General features: G+C 43.6%; 1 protein-coding gene and 2 pseudogenes across 1 annotated transcript; all 3 read left to right on the top strand.

The window, feature by feature from the left end:
- The first annotated feature begins 1,753 nt into the window (after positions 1 to 1,753).
- Positions 1,754 to 8,389, top strand: LOC107122735 (annotated as a pseudogene).
- A 2,957-nt stretch (positions 8,390 to 11,346) lies between these two features.
- On the top strand, positions 11,347 to 13,554 carry LOC107122738 (protocadherin alpha-6-like). The gene has a single exon (XM_015425869.1). It carries the CDS (start codon positions 11,347 to 11,349, stop codon positions 13,552 to 13,554), a length of 2,208 nt encoding a protein of 735 aa, XP_015281355.1.
- Positions 13,555 to 19,213: 5,659 nt separating this feature from the next.
- Positions 19,214 to 21,598, top strand: LOC107122734 (annotated as a pseudogene).
- The last annotated feature ends 3,309 nt before the right edge of the window (positions 21,599 to 24,907 follow it).

Genomic DNA, 24,907 nt, shown 5'->3' with positions numbered 1-24,907 from the left:
CGCTTCCGTGGCTCAACTGCGGCTTCCCGCCAAAGAAGCGCAGGGGCAAGGGCAGGCGTCTGATCGCGTTTCTGGTGGCATCCGGCGCCCGCCCATGTCCCCTCGCAAACAGGTTGTTTTGTTTTCCCAAGGCTCCACGGATGCGCACAGGCACCCAACAGAGCATGTGCACACTTCCGTTTTAAAACGTAAACAAAACACAACGATCTAACCGGAGTGACGGCCCTTTTCTTTCTTTGAAGTTTCGGGAGAATGGGGGGGGGAGCGAGGCATTGCCCCTGAACCGCAGGTCTCCGCGCTTTTGCTCTCTGGTGAGTGTTGAGATCAGTCCCCTCCGAAGGGAACTGCCCTGGCTCCAAGTCCAAAGCCGTTTAAGTCAGCGAGGGGTGTGTGTGTCGTGCTTCCGAAGAACTGGGCCTGCGTGTTTCTTGCCAGGTGTAGCTGTCTGCAGCTAGGCTCCGCAGGCGAGGGGCCCCGCTTCTTTGCTTGTGGTGTGATCGGCACCCCCCCTCGCCACGGAACTTCGACGGAACCTCCTCGGGAAGTCTGGTCGTGAAACCGCGGGTTTGTTTGCCCCGGGGCTAACTGCCGCACTTCCCCGCCACAGTTTCCTGGCTGTGTGACCGGGACCAGAGAATGACAAAGAAAACTCTACGGACATGCATGGTGAAAGCGAGGGGAAACACCTGTGCATAATAGAACCATGTGTATACTTTAACCACATGATGGTGCTCTTTATTCACGTGTGAATATTTATGAGGTGGGAGAGAATTTCTCCAAAAGCAAGACCTTGAAAGACAAATGATCCTGGACAAAATATTAGACTCCAGCTGCTACAGACATTTTCCTATCTTGTTCTTTTTCAAATTTGTTTTGCTATAAGAGATCTGCATTAATGACAATTCTACATCAAGATTCTGCATTGAAACTGCTACAGCTGGTTTGCCCCACTCCAAATGGGGAGTGGCCAGCTCCATTATTTTGTTCTGGAGGAATCCCAGTACGGCATTTTTGTGAGCCGCATTGCCTAGGATCTGGACTTGAAGTGGGTGAGTTGGTGCCTCGGATGTTTCAAGTGGAATCCCAAGGTCGTGGCGACTATTTTGATGTAAATGTGCAGAATGGAATTTTGTTTGTTAATTCCCAGATAGACATGGAGGAGCTTTTTTCCAAGATCCAAGAGCCCTGTTTGTGCTATTCATCTGGAAGTGATCCTGGATAAATCTCTGAAGGTTTTCTGTGAGTAAGTAGAGTCCAGACATAAATGGAAATGAGCTAAACATACCACTTGCAGAATCTGTATTGCCTTGCTTTTGCTAACCTTTAGCACACACTTTTTTTTTTTAAGCACACGCTTTTGATCAAGACCTTGGTACGATAGCTGTAATATTTTACCAGCTTAGTTCAAATGGATATTTCATACTAGATGTGCAGAGGAAAAACAACCAGCTGCCCTCAGAGGATATTGTTTTAAAGAATATTAGGCAGAGAGGAGTCACCCACTTTACCATTTGTTACTCGTGACCACTGATGGGGTAAACCAGAGCTGGTTGAACTGGTTAGCACTGTGCTGGATGCAAATGACATGCACACATCTTTAATCTATACATGAAGTAGGTCTCTCTATAAAATGCAATAAATGGGACCCTAGTCATTAAATTAAATGCTATAGACTTGGATGAAGGAATCAATAAAGTGATTTTTAAATTCTATTGTTGTTCAAGTTTCATCCAGTGAGAAAGATGAGTTTACAATGGATACAGGTACCGGTGAGTTCCAAGCCTGGGATGAAATAGATTTTGAAGTTCAACATTTATATGAAATGAAATTCAAATCGAGGCTAAAGATAAAGGTCACCTCCTGTTAACAGGTTATGGTAAAATTATAATAACCATCATAAATGTGAACGACAATGTTCCTGAAATATCTCTGAAGTCCCTTTTGTTGGAAAAGTTGGCAAAAATACTTAGTTATCCAGAGTTTGCAATGGATCTTTGCTTCACTGGAGAGGAGGCATTTCTTTCTTTGTAAAAATATTTCTAAGGGAAGGGTACACAGGAAAAGCTACAAAATAAAAGACCTAAGGCTACATCTCTACAGCTACAGAACAGACAGACCACAGGGTCTCACAACAACAGCAACGGAGATTCTTCTTCTTGGCCCCTAGAAGGAAATCACCTGAATATATTAACCAATGATTGTGAGTAAACAGACTTAGATTTCGTGGGCTTTGTTTTCATTGGTTCTGTGCCAGGTGTCCTTCTAGGTCAGTCTAAACAATAGCACACAAGGTAAATATATTAACCCTATAATGACTGAATTAGACCTTGCAACACACACATATTTCCAATACCTCTTCTCAGGGTCTAACATGTAAGTCATTATTCATGCATATACAAACATCATTCATTATTCACTTTAACATTTGGATCAACCATATTCAACATTTTACAAAGATGTTCAAATTTTTAGTCAGAATGTCAGCCACCATTTCCTCTGTGCGACAATGTTCAATCTCTATTAGCCCTTCTGGTACAAGTCTTTCACAAGCGCACACTTAATTTCAATCGATTTACTTCTTGCTGTGGTGCTTTCTCTCTTACATATAGTAATACAAGCCTGATTGTCCTCAAACATAAGTATAGGTACAGGTTCTCTTATTCCAAAGTCCTTCATTAAATGAAAAATCCATTCAAGTCTACTGCAGGCACTTGCTGCTGAAACACACTCAACTTCTGATGTAGACTGCGCCACAACAGTTTGCTTTCTACTAGTCCAGTCTATTAGTCCATCTTCACAGAAGATAGATATCCGCTTGTTGACTTGAAATTGTTCAATTCTTCTCCCCAGTTGGCGTCCATATATTTAACTAGCCTTGGCCCTTCAGATGGTGCAATTTTCAGTGCTAAGTCCATTGTTCCTTTCAGATACCTTGCTAGTTTCTTTATTGTGCTTCAATCATGATGGTTAGGCAAACTCAGTTTTCTGCATAAGATGCCAACTGCTGCTGTAATGTCAGGCCTCGTGGTTTTGCTTAAATAGAGAAGTTTTCCAACTGCTTCTCTGTATTCTCCAATGTCTTTGAGAGGTCTTCCATCATTTTCCTTTAGATATCCAGGTTCAAGTGGTATGGATGATGCTTTGCAGTTTTTCATACCAACAGATTCTATAAAGTCCATAATTTTTCATTTCTGGCATAGAAGAAAGGTTCCATCCTTGAGTCTTTCAACTTGTATTCCGAGGTAGTGTTTTACATCTCCAAGCTGCTTGACTTCTACTTCCTTGTTCAGTCCATCAGCCATTTCTTTAATATCCTCTCTGTTTTGACAAGACACAATCAAGTCATCAGTGTAAACAAGAATGTACTGGTATTGTCCATTTTAAATTCTAGTGTACAGGCAAAGTTCAGCTTTCTCTTGCTCAAAGACTTGGTTCTGTAGTAGTCCTGTAATTTTGTCATACCAAGCCTTTGCTCCTTGTTTTAGTCCATAGAGTCCTTTGTTGAGTCTGTAAACATGATTTTCTTATCCTTCAACTTTGAAACACTCAGGTTATTCCATAAATATTTCCTCAGATAGTTCTCCATTGAGGAATGTAGTCTTTATATCGAGATGCTCTACTATCATGTCTCTTGATGCTGCGACACTAAGAAGTGTTCTGAACGTTGCTTGATTGATAACTGGAGCAAAAGTCTCTAGTAGCCAGTCCCATATTCTTGTGAATAGCCTGTGGCTACTAGTCGTGTTTTGTATAGTTCTACAGTTCCATCATCTTTATACTTGATTTTGAATACCCATTTGCATCCAACAGGCTTTCTGCCTGGAGGTAATTTTGTTAGAGTATGCGTCTTTCTCATATATGGATAGTATTTCCTGTTCCATTGCTTCAATCCACCTCTCTCTTTCACTCGCAGGTAAGTTGCATACTTCTTTCCAGTTCTTAGGTTCTTTTGCAGATTGAACAGTTTCACAAAATCCATATTTCTGTGGTGGTTGCCCTTTAGTGCTTCTTTCCGTTCGTCTCACACTGGTTGTGAGTTCTGTCGTGGGTTCTGCTGCCTCCTCTGGTGTGGTTCCCACTTCCCCTTCTGTTCTGGTAGTTTCTTCAGAAGGTAGACTACAGGTCACCACAGGTAACCATGCAATCAATTCTTCAGGAGCAGTCTCAGAACTCTTTGGATCAGTTGCATTGGAAGCAAATTGCTTTCATTTCAATACACAACATTGCGTTCCCCAACTGTGTGATTTTGGGGGTTGTATATTCTGTATCCTTTTCCACCAACAGGATACCCTACTACAAGTCCAATTTCAGCTCTGGGGTCAAGTTTTCCCCTTTTCTTTTTTGGTATGTGAGCATACCATTTGGAACCAAAAGCTTTGATGTGCTTTAGTCCAGGCTGCTTTCCAAACCAGGCCTCGAAAGGAGTGGTTCCAGTAACCTTTGAGGGTACTCTATTGTGTAAATACACTGCTGTGTTGACAGCCTCACCCCATAAGGTATTTGGTAGACCAGAATGTATTAGCATAGCCCTACACATGTCCTGGATTGTTCTGTTCAGCGTTTCAGAAGATTCATTTTGTTGAGGCGAGTGCAGGATAGACACTTTGTGTTTAATCCCTTCAAGTTCCAGAAATCTTTTAAATTCTACATTGCAATATTGTCCACCCCCATCAGTGTGTAAGCTTGTTTGTAATCGTGGCCACATAGCATTTGAATTTATTCAGCGTCTCATCCTTGCTCTTCATCATATACACAAAAGTATATTTTGGCTGCGGTCACACGGAACAGTAGCCACACTAGAGAGACGGAAGACATGCAGAGTTTCCGGGCGCGATCTCACCGGCACATCTGGGAAGCGTAGCGCTTCCGTGGCTCAACTGCGGCTTCCCGCCGAAGAAGCGCAGCAAAAAACTAGTACCTCCGAGGTACTAGTTTCCGGAAACTGCGGGGCAAGGGCGGGCGTCTGATCGCGTTTCCGGTGGCATCCGGCGCCCGCCCATGTCCCCTCGCAAACAGGTTGTTTTGTTTTCCCAAGGCTCCACGGATGCGCACAGGCACCCAACGGAGCATGTGCACACTTCCGTTTTAAAACGTAAACAAAACACAACGATCTAACCGGAGTGACGGCCCTTTTCTTTCTTTGAAGTTTCGGGAGAATGGGGGGGGGGAGCGAGGCATTGCCCCTGAACCGCAGGTCTCCGCGCTTTCGCTCTCTGGTGAGTGTTGAGATCAGCCCCCTCCGAAGGGAACTGCCCTGGCTCCAAGTCCAAAGCCGTTTAAGTCAGCGAGGGGGGTGGTGTCGTGCTTCCGAAGAACCGGACCTGCGTGTTTCTTGCCAGGTGTAGCTGTCTGCAGCTAGGCTCCGCAGGCAAGGGGCTCCGCTTCTTTGCTTGTGGTGTGATCGGCACCCCCCCCTCGCCATGGAACTTCGACGGAACCTCCTCGGGAAGTCTGGTCGTGAAACCGCGGGTTTGTTTGCCCCGGGGCTAACTGCCGCACTTCCCCGCCGCAGTTTCCTGGCCGTGTGACCGGGACCATAGTTTTGTTTTCAGTAAAAGTCAAAGTATTTGTTGCTGCCACAGGATGGTGCTAGTGGACCAACAAGATCACTGTACATAGTCTCTAGGAACTTCTCCCAGTGAACTTTGGAGCAGTTCCCTTCGCTTTGAGACATGTCACATTTTTGCCTTATCACAACATACAGCAGAAATTCCACATTCTTTTAACAACTTTTCAACACTCTGCATACGGCGATGTGCAAACTACAAAAGCTATGTATACAAGCAATTCTGATGACTACAAGAGCCATTGCCAGTTTGATAAACTTGTGTCTCATTAGTATCAACAACTTCTGAGTCTCCACTAACATCCACAAGATAATGAAATCCATTTCTCTCCTCCAAATTCAATTCCAGGCATTTCAGCAACAATCTTACTTCCTTTCCTTCTCTTAAGCAACACAGTATGATTACCATAAGCCTTTTGTTTGAAATCAAATTATTAGCTGCTTCAGGAATCAGAGCCACATTGTTTAACTTAACATCCATCACTTCTCCAGTTGTACTGAGGAGTTTGATTGGCACTGTCCCAACACCCTTTACATTGGGAGGTTCCTTATTAGCCTGATACACTTCAGGCCTTTTGTTAGTATCAAGTCCATAAAACAAGTCCTCATATTTGCAAATGTGTATACAGGATCCAGAGTCTACTAAAAATATTTTCTTATTTTCATCATCATCATCATCATCATCATCCATCAATCATCAATCATCAATCAATCATCATCATCATCATCATCATGGTTTCTAAAAGCATGGCCTCTGCTAGATGCATGAAAATTTCCCTTTGTCTGAGGTCTAAAACCTCTGCTATTATTTCCTCTTCCACCAGGTGTCACTCTTTCAGTCTGAATACATGCACCAGTGGTCTTTAGTCTGGCATCCCTTTTAAATTCACAATTTCTGGCATTTTTAAATTCACAGTCCCTGGCCAAATGATTTTCACCACATATAAAACATTCAATTTTCTTTTCTGTTTTAAATCTGTGCGCATGTTTCAAACTCAGAACAGACATCTCATTAGATAAAGCATCCTTACTAGTTCTGGAGTCATACTCTTCCTTTAAAGTCATCAACAAGCCATCAAGTGTTAGATCCTTTTTGTGTCTTAGAATCATTGCTAGCCCTCTGTAACTCGCAGGGAGGCCGTTAAGTATAGCAGCAATCATGTCTAACTGGTCAGGAGTCTTCCCAAGTTCTTTCTATTGATTGTAAGTCCCCATTAGCTTCTTTAATTGCTCAGGCAAAGAGTCACTTTTTTTTACTTTAAAGTCAAAAATCTGAGCCTTCAAGTAATAAATCCTACTGGTAGTTTCCCCTCCATACTTCTCTTTCAGGTATTCAATCATTAGCTTGAAGGTTTCTATGGTATGCAGGCTAGGCACATCATGACAATTAACTGAACCCATAATCAAGGACTTGGCATAGCCATCTTGTCTTTTAAAGGCACTTTTCTCTGGCTCACTTGCAGGGGCTTGCTTTGTTAAGACATCTTCAGCCCCATATACTTGCAGTCTATTTTTAAGGAAGCGCAGCCACCAATTAAAATTATGCTGGGTTAACTTCAGTGGACCTAATCCCCCTGGATTGGGATCTCCGGCGTGGAACATACATCTGATGAAGATGAAGCTCTGGAAGATGTGCTTGAATCATTCATTCTGATCTGCAGGCTTTAGCAGGCACTGAGCAGGGACTTGCGGGGTTAATCCTTTCCTTAGAGCAATTGGTTAGAGCGGCTGGCTGCAAGCGATCAGCTCCCCTGTCCTGATTCCAAATGCGAAAAAACCCTTCAGACATAGTTCTCAGCATATGCAAGGCTGGTGTAGGTGAGATTTCTCTAATCAAGCAAGAGTTAGTCATCACCTTTCACGGCTACAGTATGCAACTTGCAGAGAGAGTAAAAACTTGTAGGAAAAAATTGTTGTTTTAAAAATCAAGCTTTGCAGCCTTGCTAATTAGCCTTTCTCTCAATCCAGTGAGCATTTTTTTTAAACTTGCTTTTATTTAAGCATAACAGGCAACCAAGTAACCATCCAACTTTGCTACCAATATATTGGAAAAATTGGCAAAAATACTTAGATATTCAGAGTTTGCAATGGATCTTTGCTTCACTGGAGAGGAGGCATTTCTTTCTTTGTAAAAATCTTTGCTTCTAAGGGAAGGGTACACAGGAAAAGCTACAAAATAAAAGACCTAAGGCTACATCTCTACAGCTACAGAACAGACAGACCACATGCTCTCACAACAACAACAGCAATGGAGATTCTTCTTCTTATTGGCTCCTAGAAGGAAATCACCTGAATACATCAACCAATAATTGCGAGTAAACAGACTTAGATTTCACAGGCTTTACTTTCATTGGCTCTGTGCCAGGTTTCCTTCCAGGTCAGTCTAAACAATAGCACACAAGGTAAACAGATTAATCCTATAATGACTAAATTAGACCTTGCAACAGACACTTATTTCCAACACCTTTCTGTGCCAATAGTAGAGGACTCTACACCAAGATTTGTGGTGGCCTTGATCAGTGTCTCAGATAGAGACTCTGGTACCAATAGGCAAATGAACTGCTCCCTTTCAAGTTGGTGTCCACATTCAAGAATTATTTCTCACTGGTACCGGCTGAACCTCTGGATTGGAAGAGAGTTTCTGAGTATAGGCTCATGGTGATGGCTCAAGACCAAGGAGACCCATTACTGTTATCCACCCACAGCCTGGTAGTTTCCATTGATGATGTGAATGACAACTTGCCCACTTTTGTGCAGCCCTCCTACACTGTCTTTGTGAAAGAGAATAACTGTTTGTGCCAGCGCCCAGAGTTCAGAAGCTAGGTGTGATCCTGAATGCCTCACTGTCAATGGAGGCCCAGGTCACAGCAGTTGTAAATCTGCCTTTCTCCACCTTCGGCAGGCTTGGCATCTAGTTCCCTACTTCTCTACCCATGACTTAGCTACAGTGATCCATGCAACAGTCACTTCCAAACTGGACTATTGTAACTTGCTTTACACGGGCCTACCTTTGTATCTGATCTGGAAATTGCAGCTGATGCAAAATGCAGCAGTGTGCCTGCTGACTGTGATGTTTTTGCGGGCAGACATTTGGCTGGTGCTCTACGAGTTGCACAGGCTGCTGATAGAGTTCCATATTTGTTTCATGGTGTTGGTACTAACCTTTAAGGCCCTGAGCGGGCAGAGAGCAACATACCTGCTGGACCACCCCTCCCCTTATGTACCCTGAAGAGACTAGGGCCAGGGCATTTTTGGCCCTGGCCCTGACCTGGTGGAATATGCTCCCATTCGAGATCAGGATCCTTTTCTGTTGTGACCTGCCCTGAGCCCACTCATGGGGAGGGTGGGATAGAAGTCCAAGAAATAAAACAAATATAAACCTTCCTGGTGCCCGCATCTTCACAGTCTGCCTCAGACCCCAGTGTAGCTGAGAGTGCCCTGATCAGCTAGTGGCTGGATGAGACGCTCTGGCTGCTATTGAGCTACACCTTGGTGCATTCAGAGATTGGGAAGCTGTATGCCCTGTAGCTCTTGGATTATGAGGAGCTGAAGCTGCTGGAGTTCCAGGTGAGCGCCAAGGATGCTGGGTTGTCCTCTTTGTGTGGCAATGTGACCATCCAAGTCTTTGTGTTGGATGAGAATAACGCACCAGTGAAGTGGGCAGCTGGTCGTATTCCAATCGTCACAGCCACATCTTTGCCGTAGGGGTTGAGGAGGTTGGTGGCAACAGTGACCTCATGGTCTTCAGCCCTAGTGTTCCTGTGGCTCCTGAAAAAGATATAAAGGCCCCAGGCACATGGGAGGTTTAGGGCCGGAAGAGGGACAGATTGGGGGCGCAGCAAACGGGCGTGATCCCACTGCAACATCTGGGAAGCGGCGCGCACCCGTCTCCGATCCGGCCCTTCAGGCCGAAAATCCACAGTGAAAACAAACCAACTACAGAGGTGGACTTACCAGAAAGGCCGTGGCAAGCGTGGCCATGAGATCGCCAGCACATCCTTCTGCTGGTGCATCCGAGGCACCTGGCCGAACTGCGCATGCGCACACATGTGCATCTGGCTGCTTCGGTCTCCCATCGGTGGTTTCCTCCCTGGCATCTGATCGTGCCGGGGAGCAACGGCGTGGCGGCTCAGGGCATCTGTGTGATCCCGCCGCCGCGTGTCTCTTTTGGTGCGGCTCTGAATAGCCACACTTTGGCCGTGTTTTTTTCTGCCGTGTGGCAGGGGCCAAAGATGAGAAACGGATCTGGGAACAATCTGTGCAGGTCAGGCTCACATTTATGTCCAAAGATATTAGTTCATTTTTAAAAAGGAGAATATGAAGAAGAAGAGGAGATTGGATTTATACTCTGCCCTTCGCTACCCAAAGGAGTCTCAGTGCGTCTCACAATCTCCTTTCCCTTCCCCTCCCGACAACAGACACCCTGTGAGATAGGTGGGACTAAGAGAGCTCTGAAAGAACTTGTGACTGACATAAGGTCACTCCAGCATCTACATGTGGAGGAGTGTGGAATCAAACCCAGCTCTCCCAGATTAGAGGCTGTGCTCCCAATGACTATACCAAGTGTGGAACTATGACTGATTTAAGGGAAACAAATATGTAAAATCTAAATTGGTCATAACAGCAAGAAATTGGTCATAACAAATGTAGCAAGGGGGGGATAGGAAAAAAGTGAATTCCACGGAGCTTCTCCCCACATCTCAAGCAGTGTTCCCTCTAAGCTGAGCTAGTGTGAGCTAGCTCACAGTTTTTTAGCCTCCGGCTCACACATTTTTGTCTTAGCTCAGGAAGGAGGGCTCCAGAACTAGCTAATTTATGCAGCAGCCAAATCGCTCGCTCATGACTTTAATGCCAGTAGCTCACAAAGTAGAACTTTTGCTCACAAGATTCCACAGCTTAGAGGGAACATTGATCTCAAGCAGTACTGAATGAAAAATTTCTTGGCGTTTTTTGAATCATGCTAGATTTTTTTCATCTGCTTTGATCTAATGTTTCTTCTGATGATTAATACAACTTGGAATTTGTACTGAGGAATGAATTGCAGATTTCTGCATAAAATAAATACACTTTTTGTCTCTGGTGAATTCACTGATTTTCCACCGAACAAAAGAAGTTATGAGAATGTCCCCCATTCAAAATCTCAAAATATAAATTTGGGGAGGAAGCATGTCTGGAATGCAAGGCAATTCATGTGGTCTCCCTTTCAATGTCAGCCATAGATGTTATTCCAGATATTGTAAACTTTGTGCCATAATTCCAGGTAAATGCCATATAAAAGGTTGTCATTTACAGAGCTGCTTTATAAGTAGGGTGTGGCTGAACAACGATTGAAACTCCTAGCAGAGTGACGCTGTAAAAGATTATATTAATACTAACAACAATAATAATGGAACAAACACCAAAGGAACAAATATTCATTCATATATCATGCTGAATTTAAAGGTGGAAATACTTACTTGATCATGATGGCCAAATGGAGACAATATACATTAGAAAATATTTCTGAAGAAAAAAGGTTATCCTGGCTATTCATCATACATTTAAATATCAGATTGTAAAACAGAGTATATAATTGTATTTATTCATTTAGTCGCATGATGTCGCTCTCTGCTCAGATATCTTGTTGAGAACAACAGTGGGACAAAGGGCTCTTCCTCTGCTTTGTCATCAGTCTTCTAACTGGAGGAGCAAGAGGAATATTACCAGAGTGGATTGACTTTTTACTTTACTTTACAAAAGTATGGTACAAAAATAGGGGAATGGAAAGGAGTATTTCTGAGATGGTTATTCCAAGAAGAGGCTTCTTGCTGAGGAGGCAGCTCATGCAGCTGGTTCTGTTACATGCTGCCTGGGAAATGGGGAGCAGCCAACTCCATTATTCTGTGCCAGAAGAATCCCAGCATGGTACCTTTGTGGGTCGCATTACCCAGGATCTGGGATTGGATGTGAATGAGCTGATGCCTCGGATGTTCCGGATGGAATCCCAAGACCGTGGGAACTATTTTGAGGTAAATCTCCAGAATGGGATATTGTTTGTTAATTCCCAGATAGACAGGGAGGAGTTATGTGTCAAGAATTCTGACTGTGCTGTTCACCTGGAGATGATTATGGATAAACCCTTGAGGATCTTCCATGCAGAGGTGGAAATTCAGGATATAAATGACAATCCTCCCATATTTTCAGCAGGGAAACAAACTCTAAATGTTGCAGAATCAATGCTTCCTGGGGCGCATTTCCCTCTGCAGGCAGCCTCTGATGCAGACATTGGTTCTAATTCTCAGTTGAAGTACAAGCTTAATTCCACAGAATTTTTTGTTGTTGAAGAAAAGATTAATGACCAGCACAGTACAACATTGGTACTTGTTTTAAACAAACCTCTGGACAGAGAAAAAATAGCTGTGCATCATTTATTACTTACAGCCACTGATGGGGGTCAACCAGAATTCACAGGGATGGTCTATCTTGAGATCACTGTAATAGATGCAAATGATAATGCACCAGTGTTTAATCAGTCTGTTTACAAGGTGAAATTATTTGAAAGTGCAGCAGATGGGACACTGGTCATTCATCCCAAAACAACAGACTTAGATGAGGGAATTAATCAGGAAATCTCTTACTCTTTCAGTAATAACGTTCCTTCTAATATATTTACTATTGATTCTGATACAGGTGAGATAAAAGTGAAAGGAAAAGTGGATTTTGAAGAGAATAGTGTTTATAGCGTCGAAATAGAGGCAAAAGATAAAGGAAGCCCTCCTTTATCTGGACACTGCACTATCCTTATTGAAATTTTAGATGTAAATGACAATGCCCCTGAGATATTGTTGAAGTCCATGGTGGTGCCACTGCCAGAGGACTCCCCACCAGGGACAGTGGTGGCCTTGATCAGTATCTTGGACAGGGATTCTGGGGCCAATGGGCAAGTTAGTTGCTCCTTGTGGCCCCCTGGACTACCATTCAAACTTATATCCACTTTCAAGAATTACCACTCGCTGGTCCTGGCTGAGCCTCTGGATCGAGAACAAGTAGCAGAGTTTGGACTGCTGGTGATAGCCCAAGACCAAGGGGATCCATCACTGTCAGCTCGTAGCAGCTTGGTTCTTCCCATCAGTGATGTAAATGACAATGCACCCACTTTTGCACAGCCCTCCTACACCATCTTTGTGAAGGAGAACAACCCACCTGGAGCACACATCTTCACAGTGTCTGCTTCGGACCCAGATGTGGCTGAGAACGCCTTGGTCAGCTACTGGCTGGATGAGAAGCAATGGCCGCTGTCGAGCTACATCTCAGTGCATTCGGAGAGTGGGAGGCTGTATGCCTTGCAGCCCTTGGATTATGAGGAGCTGAAGCTGCTGGAGTTCCAAGTGAGGGCTAAGGATGCTGGGTTGCCCTCTTTGTGCAGCAATGTGACAGTGCAAGTCTTTGTGTTGGATGAGAATGACAATGCCCCATCAGTGTTAGGGCCAAAGGGGAGCCCCATCCCACTGATGGTTCCCATCACGGTGGGGCAAATAGTGGGCAAGATCCATGCCCTTGATGCTGACTCAGGCTACAATGCCTGGCTGTGCTATGAGCTGCATGAATTGACTAGTGGGCCTTGGCAGGTAGGGCGCTACAGTGGTGAGATCAGCACCACAAGTGTCCTGGATGTGGCAGAGGGCGGCAGCACCTATGACCTGCTGGTTCTGGTAAAGGACCATGGCAAACTGCCACAGTCAGCAACAGCCACTTTGAGTGTCTCACTGATGCTCACCGCACAGATAATCCATGTTGATGCCCATCTACCTGGGATGGGAGGTAATCCTCATGCACGGGTAGATAATGCCAATGTATATCTAATCATTGCCATATGTGCAGTGTCTAGCTTATTCCTGTTTGCAATCATAATATATGTGGCTCTACGGTGCCAGAGCCAGGTGGAGGAGACAATGGTGTATGGTCCTGGCACAGCCACATTGGTGTGTGCCAGTGAAGTGGGCAGCTGATCGTACTCGAATCGCCACAGCCGCATCTTGGCAGGGGTGAGCGGGGAGGCTGGTGCCAAAAGCGACCTCATGGTTTTCAGCCCCAACATACCCATCTTAACAGAAAATGGAGAAGTGAAGAATGGAAAGGAGCTACTTCCAGATCCATCTGGAGAGGTGAGTTCCAAATGTTTTCCTTAGATTTATTACACTGCGGTATTTCAGTTTGTCACGTGGCATGTTAGTCTTCAGCGTACTAGAAATGTTTTTAATACTGACCATTGAAAAATCAGTCATAATTTCAGAATGAAAAAGGTTTTAGCTTGAGATTTTCTTGATTTTGCCTTTGGTATATTGTCGCCTTGCTTATTTAATATATATGCAGAGTACATCATGCGAAATGCTGGCCTAGATGAATCACAAGCGGGAATTAAGATTGCTGGGGAAAAGATCAACAACCTCAGATATGCAGACGATAGCACTCTGATGGCAGAAAGTGAAGAGGACCTCAAGGGCCTCTTGTTCAGGGTAAAAGAGGAGAGCGCAAAAGTGGGCTTGAAGCTCAACATCAAAAAAACTAAGATCATGGCATCCTGCCCCATCACTCCTTGGCAAATAGAAGGGGAAGTCGTGGAAGTAGTGACAGACTTCACGTTCCTGGGATCCCAGATCACTGCAGACTGTGACAGCAGTCATGAAATTAAAAGACGCCTGCTCCTTGGGAGGAAAGCGATGGCGAACCTAAACAGCATGATGAAAAGTAGAGACATCACCCTGCCAACAAAAGTCCGCATGGTCAAAGCAATGGTATTCCCAGTAGTCATGTATGGCTGCGAGAGTTGGACTATAAGGAAGGCCGAGCGCCGAAGAATAGATTCTTTTGAACTATGGTGCTGGAGAAGACTCTTGAGAGTCCCTTGGACTGCAAGAAGATCAAATCAGTCAATCCTAAAAGAAATCAACCCTGACTGTTCCCTGGAAGGCCAGATAATGAAGCTGAAGCTCAAATACTTTGGCCACCCAATGAGAAGGGAGCACTCACTGGAGAAGACCCTGGGGCTGGGAAAGACTGAAGGTCAAAGAAGACGGGGACGGCAAAGGATGAGATGGTTAGACAGTGTCATAGATGCAACGAACATGAAATTGAGCAAACTTCAGAGTACGGCGGAAAACAGGAGGGCCTGGCGAGATCTTGTCCATGGGGTCGCAAAGAGTCGGACTCGACTGTGTGACTGAAGAACAAAAAAGTAGTGCCTTTCTCCAGGCATGTCAGTTGTAACATACCGCTGTTCTGCTGGGTCTCCCAGTGTGCCCCTGTCTCATGCCTCCCACTTGGGATACTTCAAATCCTCAGCCTATTTCTGCTTCATCCCCATATTTTCCTGAACCCCAGCAATTCAAAATACAGAAGTAAAACAACGTATCTAATATATATCTGAAGAAAAAGAATGCAGGTAACTTCCCATCTTGTGCTGCGGCATCTGGTAGACAGAACCGTATTTGGCACTGCAGTGATACTCATATCAGAAGCATACCATTTTGTAGGCCCCGGAGAGAAGTGGAAGAGATACCACTGTGGAGAAACACCTAAAATTTTGTACGGGAAGTTATCAAATATACACAAACAGTGTAAATAATAATTCTGTATTTTAAAGGGTAATGTTTAATATTATGAAGCAAACATGAGCTGATTTTACTTCTGGGAGGGAAGTAAAGCTAGGTCTTGGAGCAGTCTGCTGAGGAGCTGATACCGACTGTTGCCAAGGGAGTGGTTTTCTCTTCAAGGTATTCAGTGAGTCTTGTGTTTATATATGACACAAGGTTTCAAAATGCTTTATGTTTGATTGGTCAAGTTTTTTAGCATTAAGATTTTTTTTTATTGTTTTCCACATAAGGTTGTAAGTATAACAACAGATTTCCTGTAACCCTACTGCCCACTGTCTGTCCACCCTCTTCCCCAACATAACCAATCATCATCATCATCAACAACAACAACATAAGAACATAACATAAGAACATAAGAGATGCCAATGTTGGATCAGGCCAAAGGCCCATCCAGTCCAACACTCTGTATCACACAGTGGCCAGAAATACCAGGTGCCATCAGGAGGTCCACAAGTGGGGCCAGGACATTAGAAACCCTCCCACTGTTGACCCCCCCCACAAGCACCAAGATGACAGAGGATCACTTGCCCCAGAGTCCCTATCTATACCTTGTGGCTAATAGCCACTGATGGACCTCTGCGCCATATGCTTATCTAATTCCCTTTTAAAGCCGTCCATGCGTGTAGCCGCCACCACTTCCTGTGGCAGCCAATTCCAAGTGTTAATCACTCTTTGGGTGAAGAAGTACTTCCTATTATCCATTCTAACCCGACCGCTCAGCAATTTCATGGAGTGCCCACGAGTTCTTGTATTGTGAGAAAGGGAGAAAAGTACCTCTTTCTCTACCTGCTCTTTCCCATGCATCATCTTATAAACCTCAATCATGTTACCCTCTCAGTTGTCGTTTCTCCAAGCTAAAGAGCCCTAAGCGCCTTAACCTTTCCTCATAGGGAAAGTGTTCCAACCCTTTTATCATTTTACCCTTTTAACAACAAAATGAAGTAGGAGATGCATACACTCAGGCAGCTAAGAGTAGAGATTAAGAAAAACAAAAAGAGAGGAAAGAGAGGCGAGAGTGAGAATGGGGTGGGGGGAGGTAAGAGGTAGTAATATGGATCCTCTAAGCAAGGACTGGAGAAGGCGAGACATCACTACTCAAAGAGATACAGGAAATCTTGCCAGATAGAAATGAAGGTCTCAGGAACTTCTCTTCTGTTGTATGTGATTTTCTCCCTTATACAGAGAACTATCATTCATCCCTAATTGGTCAAGCTTGTGATTGGTCAATTAGTGGATATTTTAACTATTTTAATTGGCTTTAACTTAGAACCAATGAGATGAGAGCCTGTGACATAGTGAACTTTAACTGGGTGAAGAGTCTGGTAAAAAAGGTAAAGGTAAAGGTTCCCTTGCTCGAAAGCCAGTCGAGTCTGACTCTAGGGTTGCGGTGCTCATCTCCATTTCAAAGCCGAAGAGCCAGCGCTGTCTGAAGATGTTTCCATGGTCATGTGGCCGGCATGACTAAACACCAAGGCGCACGGAACGCTGTTACCTTCCCACCGAAGCGGTACCTATGTATCTACTTGCAATTTCTTGCTTTCGAACTGCTAGGTTGGCAGGAGCTGGAACTTCTCTGTCATGCGGCACCCGGGTCTCGAACTGCTGAACTACCGACCTTCCACAGCCTGCAGTTCAGCGTCTTAACCACTTGAGCCACCGCAGCTCCGAAGAGTCTGGTGGGAGAGTATAAAAGGTCAGTTTCAGCCTGGTTGCGACAATTTGAGAAGAGGGGATCAAAGAGTGAGCCAATGTGGGTGTGTGGAGAATCAGAGGATGATGGGGGAGGCAACAAAAAGCTGAATAAGGTAGCAGAGGAGTTGCTTTCTGAAAAAAGAAGCCTGTGATCTTGCAGGTGGAACTGAGAGGAAGTCAGAGGGTGGAGGGAAAAGGAACTGGAGAAGGTAAGTGGAAGAAAAGTGGAGTTTTCCAGGCACAGCACCTTGATGTCCTTATTCCCGCCTCTTCAGTGAAGTAGAGGCTAGAGGGAAATCACTAGCATCACGTGTTTGCCAATAATGCTTTCAAGATGAAGAACAAGTGCTGGAAGAGCCTGATCAGAAAGAAGATTCAGAGCAACAAAAGCAAGGCTCTGTGACTACTGGCATGGGGTGAAGGCTAGAGAGCAGTGTTCCCTCTAAGCTGAGTTAGTGTGAGCTAGCTCACACTTTTTTAGCCTCCAGCTCACACATTTTTGTCTTAGCTCAGGGAGGATGGTTCCAGAACAAACTAATTTATGATGTAGCCCAATCGCTCGCTCACAACTTTAATGCCAGTAGCTCACAAAGTAGAATTTTTGCTCACAGGACTCCACACCTTAAAGGGAACATTGCTAGAGAGTATAGGAATTTATTAGGGAGAAGAAGAAGCATAGGAATTGCCACCTTTCTTAGTTACAGTAATGCTAAAGAAAGCAATACAAATGGGCAGGAGTGATTGAAAGAGGATTTGCTCAAGGGTCAGATCATCTACGGTTCAATGTGTGCTGAGGTTCACCTACATCTCAAATGCTCCCAAGATTCAGCTGCAGTCTGATGGGTCTGTCAAGGAAGAGGGGAGGAAAGGCCAAACACAGTTGCAAAGAAACAAACAAACAAAAGCCTTCAAAAATAGCTGTGATCGTAAAATGATCAGACTCTCCAGTCATTGATCACAACCACACAACGTATATGATCTGTCTATGTAATTCCAAAAGTCCGCATGGTCAAAGCAATGGTATTCCCAGTAGTCATGTATGGCTGCAAGAGTTGGACTATAAGAAAGGCCGAGTGCCGAAAAATAGATTCTTTTGAACTATAGTGTTGGAGAAGACTCTTGAGAGTCCTTTGGACTGCAAAAAGATCAAATCAGTCAATCCTAAAAGAAATCAACCCTGATTGTTCCCTGGAAGGCCAGATAATGAAACTGAAGCTCAAAGACTTTGGCCACCAAATGAGAAGGTAGCATTCACTGGAGAAGACCCTGATGCTGGGAAAGATTGAAGGTCAAAGAAGACGGGGATGGCAAAGGATGAGATGGTTAGACAGTGTCATTGATGCAACGAACATGAAATTGAGCAAACTTCAGAGGACAGCGGAAGACAGGAAGGCCTGGCGTGATGTGGTCCATGGGGTCGCGAAGAGTCGGACTCGACTGTGCGACTGAACAACAACAACATGTAATTCCAAAGTCTTTCCTTGCCAGTCCACTAACCAGTTTCAGACAGAAGTGTATTTAACTATGATCAGATGACTTTTGATAATGTGCTTTACAACAATAGACTGTGAAGAGTCTGTCTCCAAGAAGTAGTATGGTACTTCATAAATACTGACTTCCCCAGAGCCGTGCAATCCTTTACTGGGGAATTCACATATTTGCCTAACTAATTAAATAAAAGGAGCAGCATTTAAACACTTAAAGATATAATTAGTTTCATAAGAAGAGTAAACCGTAAGATGACAGTGATATATTAACAAGACATATAGTATCAGCAGACCTTCTGGAGAAGTGTGTTTCAAAAATACATATAGAGATAACTGTGAGCATTCTGCAGGGAAGCTTCTTCTGAAATTGAGTTGTCTTCATTTGATAAGGATTAAAAATATTCATGCTTATATTCTAAGGATGGAAGTTTCAAAGTTAGAGAAGCAATGAGGAATAACCAACACCACGCAGGAGTTATTGTACATTTTAATATATTAAAACATTTTCTTATGTGTTGAGTTATTACAAAGGCAAATAAGAATATTTCTGTATACACCTGAGGAAGGGGAAAAAAAGCACAAATGACACAAGGCAGAATAAAGGCCTCACAAAATATTGAAAGAATTGCACTTACAAATCTTTTCGCATGGTGTCGCTCTTTACTTTTAAATATCTTGTACTGGCATACAAAAACAGTTCCTCATTTTCATTGTCTTCAGAGAAATCCAGACGTTGCCTGAATCTGAAGGAGCACAAAGGGCATCAACAAGACAGATCAACATCTTTTCCCAAGGATATAGCAAAACGCAGGGGGATTAAATGGAATGTTTCTGAGATGGTTGTTCCACGGAGAGACTACTCAGTGTGGAGGCAGCTGCTGCAGCTGGTTCTGCTCCACACAGCCTGGGAAATGGGGAGCGGCCAGCTCCATTATTCTGTGCTGGAGGAATCCCAGCACGGCACCTTTGTGGGCCGTATCGCCCAGGACCTGGGACTGGAGGTGAGCGAACTGGTGCCTCGGATGTTCCGGGTGGTTTCCAAAGGCCGTGGAGATTACTTTGAGGTAAACCTACAGAATGGGATCTTGTTTGTGAATTCACAGATAGACAGGGAAGAGCTGTGTGCCAAGAGCCCTGTTTGTGCCATTCACCTGGAGGTGATTGTGGATAAACCCTTGAGGGTCTTCCATGTGGAAGTGGAGATTACAGACATAAATGACAATGCTCCATTTTTCACAGCAAAGGAGGAAAGCTTGTTCATTCTAGAATCGAGACTTGTAGGATCCTTTTTCCCTCTGGAGGGAGCTTTAGATGCTGATGTTGGTATAAATGCTCAGTTAAATTATCAGCTCAGTCCTAATGAACATTTCTCGTTAGATTTCCAACAGAGTGGTGATAACTCCTTAGGTTTTAAAATAAAAAAGTCTTTAGACAGAGAAGATATTCCTGTGCATCGCTTACTGCTCACAGCCTTTGATGGTGGTCAGACAGTGCTAACAGGAACAATTCATCTGGTGATTACAGTCCTTGATGTGAATGACAACCCTCCTATCTTTAGCCAGTCAGTATACAAGATCCAGATGTTAGAAAATGCCTCCAATGGGACATTAGTGGCTAAGATCAATGCCACTGATTTGGATGAAGGTATTAATAAAGACATTTTATACTCCATTCGTAGTGTAACTCCACCTAAATTAAGTACCATTTTTAAGATCAATCCAAATACTGGGCAGATCAAACTTAATGGAGAATTAGACTATGAAGACACTAATTCATATGAAATTCGAGCAGAAGCAACAGATAAAAGTGCTTACCCCTTATCTGGACATTGCAAAGTTTTAATTGATGTTCTGGATGTAAATGATAATGTTCCAGAGATGTTGGTGACTTTCCTTTTGGTGCCAGTGCCAGAGGACTCTTCACTGGGAATGGAGGTGGCCTTGATCAGTATATCAGACAGGGACTCTGGGGCCAATGGGCAAGTGAACTGCTCTCTGTGGCCACCCAAGCTCCCGTTCAAGCTGGTATCCACCTTCAAGAATTACTACTCACTGACACTGGTTGAGCCCTTGGATCGGGAGCAGGTAAATGAATACAGGATGGTAGTTATTGCTCGAGATGAAGGGACTTCACCACTTTCAGCCAGCAGCAGCCTGGTGGTGCCCATTGGTGATGTGAATGACAATGCACCAAGTTTTGCACAGCCCTCCTACACCGTCTTTGTGAAGGAGAACAACCCTCCTGGTACCCACATATTTACAGTGTCTGCCTCAGACCCAGATATGGCTGAGAATGCCTTGGTCAGCTATTGGCTGGATGAGAAGCTCTGGCCATTGTCAAGCTTTATCTCTGTGCATTCGGAGAGTGGGAAGCTGTATGCCCTGCAGCCCTTGGACTATGAGGAGGTGAAGCTGCTGGAGTTTCAGGTGAGGGCCAAGGATGCCGGGCTGCCCTCCTTGTGTGGCAACGTGACCATCCAAGTCTTTGTGTTGGATGAGAATGACAACGCACCTGCAGTGTTTGGTCCTGCTGAGGATACCCCCTCTCTCGTGAAGGTTCCAGTGGCAGCTGGGCATGTGGTGGGCAAGATCCATGCCCTGGATGCTGACTCGGGTTACAATGCCTGGCTTCGCTATGAGTTGTATGATGCATCCAGCAGCCCATGGCGGGTGGGACTTTATAGTGGTGAAATCAGTACCACACATGCTCTGGAAGAGGCAGAGGTCAGCAACAGCCAGAATCTGCTGGTTCTAGTAAAGGATCATGGCAAGCCAGTACTGTCAACCACAGCCACCTTCAGTGTGTCACTGGTGGCTAGTGCCCAGGCTACTCAGAGTGATGCCCGCCTCTCTAGGATGGGTAGGAATGCAAAGCCCTTGGCAGATACCGCCAATCTCTACCTGATCATCGCCATCTGCTCAGTGTCCAGCTTGTTCCTACTGGTGATCCTTGTGTACGTGGCGCTACGATGCCAGAGCCAGGCCAAGGAGGCAATGATGTACGGCCCTGGCACAGCCACGCTGGTGTGTGCCAGTGAAGTGGGCAGCTGGTCGTATTCCAATCGCCACAGCCACATCCTGGCAGGGGTGAGTGGAGATACTGGTGCCAAAAGCGACCTCATGGTTTTCAGCCCCAGCATTCCTGTGTCTGTGGAGAATGGGAAGCAACAGGATCTGCTCTGTGTTACGGTTAGTGATACCCTTCTAAAGCTCCTATTGTGATTTGTTTGTGTTTGCTTAATATGCTTTGCCTTCATTTTATATTCATTTCCTTTCCTAGTTTTAACTACTATTTTCTGTTAAATATTTTGGTTTAATTTTCCCCAGATTTTTTTTTAAGGAAGCCTGTGACAATTCCGTGCTTTCTTTGTAGTTTTCTGAATGATATATTGGGCTGTAGGGCTTACACCATGTGGTTCTCTTGGGCAACATAAAAAATAAATAGCATGAGACTTTTTATGCATGCTTCACAAACCTACTAGACAGTTACAAACATATTATCTTATAATATTTTTATGCAAACTGTTTCAGAAAGCTTTTTATGAGGTTAGTATGAATGCCTTAGTATTACCCCCTTCCAGTCATATTGAGACTTTGATATTTTTTTTCAGTGCTTAGTGAAAAGGCCCTCTGAAACAGTGGTAGATGAAAATGCAGTGAGATTTCTGAGAAGACCCCTGGCCAAAGAATGAATATGTTGAGGAAAGTGGCTAGTGGATGTCACTATGGATGCAAGCTTCTGAACATACTGCATTTAAATTAATGCTATTCTTAAAATGCATGTCTGTGAAAACAATCTAACCTCTCTCTTTTTTTAAAAAAAATGCAAGCCTGAAGCATGGTATTTTACTTTCCAGGATCAAGTGTTTTTAAGTTTCATTCAAAGTTATAGTACAGAATTGTGCAGAATTGTACAAAATTGTGCAGTCCTGGTGGATCAGAATTCTCAGGGTGGGTTTGAGTCCAACAAACAGAAGGCAGTGGGCATTAGATTTATTTGAATCACTGCTGACGGCCTCATGGCAACAGCAGAATTTAGGTGTCCAAAATGCTGAGTGTTGATCTGCTTCCCAGCATTACGTACTTAGGCTGGAGTGGTCAACATCATAAGAAAAGGAGCAGATGATAGGACAAAGCAACATTATGTTTCTTAAGCAAACATTGTCAGACAGGCAAGTAATGTTTTGTATGGTGGTGTAAATTGTTTTTCCTTGCTCAATTGAGGCACATTTGCCCACTTTTTCTTTTGTTTTCACATTCCTCTTGGGGAGGTAGAAGTGTATAAGCATTTACTTCAAGTCCATGTTTCAAATATTGTGTTTGTTCCAGTAAAATATTCCACTTGGCCTTTATTTTTAAATATTTAATCCCTTCAGTGTTGCAGAGGTAGGCACAGTATCTCAGATAGTAATCTCTTACTTAACCATTCCAGTCTGTGCTACTTGTCTCTGTAAATAATGGTTGGTAGGAGTCAATGAATGAGTTGTACAAAGCTTTCAGTGATCCTGTATCCTCTCACTTAACCTTTGTTTTTATTATTATTACTACCTATTACTATATATTATACATTATACATTAGTATTACTATCTATTATTAAATAGTGGTGAAAATAATTTTAATATTACGTGGCATTTTATACTGTTCATAGAACATCATGTGCATTGTCTCGTTTCAGTCCTTGTAACAGTTCCTATCCCTATACTGCAGGTATGAGAAAAGGAGAGAGGCACTGCATCAGGCTACCTAGTGTGATCAGAGTAGAGGACTTCAGTCTCTTACAAAGCTGTCCTAAGCAGAATTACACTCTTCTAAGTCAACTGACTTCAGTTGATTGAGAAGGGTGTAACTCTGTCTAGGATGGCATTGTTAGATACTATGCTACATCTGGTCTTATGAACACTGCGTGAATGTTCTTTATAATATTCAAATCATTTTACATTTATTATTTTATTGCAAGCTTTACAATGATCAGGTAAAGTAGGTCAGAACAGATATTTCTTCCTGAATGAGGATCACATACATAGCCTATTGGTTTGTTGCGCAATAAAACATCCATCACAATTTTGTAGCCTTAATGAGATGAGGGGGGAAAAGCTTAAATCTATGTATGCAGACAACATAAATCAAGTGTTAAATATGATTTGTAAAGTGAAACAGTCAGTGGCAACTTGAGTGCTAAGAAATGAAAAAGCCTTTGATTGGCTGGAATGGTAATGGAAAACAAAAGAATGACTATACATCTGCATTTGTAAAGGGCATGAGCATTCTATTGAAAGTGAAACTAGTGTCTTACAGCATGATTCAGTCAGGCGAAGCACTAATCAAAGGTATTCTCTAGCCACCTTTATTTTTCAGTATAGCCATAGAGCCTCTTGTTAGAACCTTCTGATAGAACTGACAAAGTATATGTTGGGAAAGCTATTCTTCTGCTTCATGTGAATACTGAATTGCTTCCTAGTGCTCAAGAGGGTTCACACAAAACAACTGAACAATATGATAAGCATCTAAATATCTATACTGGTTATCTATACTGGGTCAAATAGTACCACAAGCCACACTAAAAGAGGAGGGGAAGATGGCTTTGTATGCAGCACTACCCTGGCAGCAGCCAGCATAGATATGATGGATTTTGGAGTATGTGTAGAAGAAATGACTGAAGATGGGAATATAAATATGAGTTTCTCACTGTGGATCCAACCCTATGATGTCTGGATAACCAGTTAATTAAAACGAGAATCAATGAAATGGATACCAACAATAACTTCCAGAAACCATTAATAGAATGCCAATGGGATGTTTTATAAGTGCTTCAGAAAGCTATTCTGAACAAATCAGATGCAGCAGGCATTAGCCTTTTGATATTCATGAAGGACTGACCCATTTTACAACAGGGCAACTACAAAGGTTGAGATGCAAACTGTTTTCCCAAGCTACAAAATGAGTCAGGGATCCGGGGCTTACCCACCCACCTTTACTGCTTCTCTTTCCCAAATTTGCTGCTATTCCAAGCCACCTTTCTGTCTCTGCCTACATTTATGGAATCTAATATGTAAAACTTCATGCAGACTATTATAGCTAAGGAACAAGTGGTTACCTAAGGCAACAAAATAAGAAAAGGGAAGGGATGGAATCAGCACCTACATCTCCCAACCTTTCCCTTCTCTTCTGAGTCACGTTTTCTTTCATTACCATCACTTGGTATTTCTACCATGTGTAGGCCAAAGGGGAACCCTCATGCAAACTTCCTCAACAAAGCAACACTGTACAAACTGAACCTCACCTAGTTCCATTTAAGGCTTTGGCCCACTGAGAGATAGCAATGGTCTGTATATTTTACAGATGACCGGCTGCTGAGGTTGGCAAAGCCACAGAATGATGAACAGCAATGATGGGATGTACAACCCAATAAATTCCCACTCAGCATGGAGTGCCTGTAAATATGTCTTTCACTCATCCTTTATTACTTTCTGCTCAATACACACATCTTCCTTCTTGAGTTAAGATTTAAAGATGAGTCAACTAAAAATAGA

This window comes from Gekko japonicus, unplaced genomic scaffold, assembly GCF_001447785.1.
Source record: "Gekko japonicus isolate JY-2015 unplaced genomic scaffold, Gekko_japonicus_V1.1 scaffold2546, whole genome shotgun sequence".
NCBI lineage: Eukaryota > Metazoa > Chordata > Lepidosauria > Squamata > Gekkonidae > Gekko > Gekko japonicus.
This window is presented reverse-complemented; position numbering and strand designations above follow the sequence as displayed.

Excerpts from the sequence above, each read along its gene's own strand:
- LOC107122738 (XM_015425869.1), top strand. The coding sequence starts at position 11,347 with ATGGTTATTCCAAGAAGAGGCTTCTTGCTGAGGAGGCAGCTCATGCAG.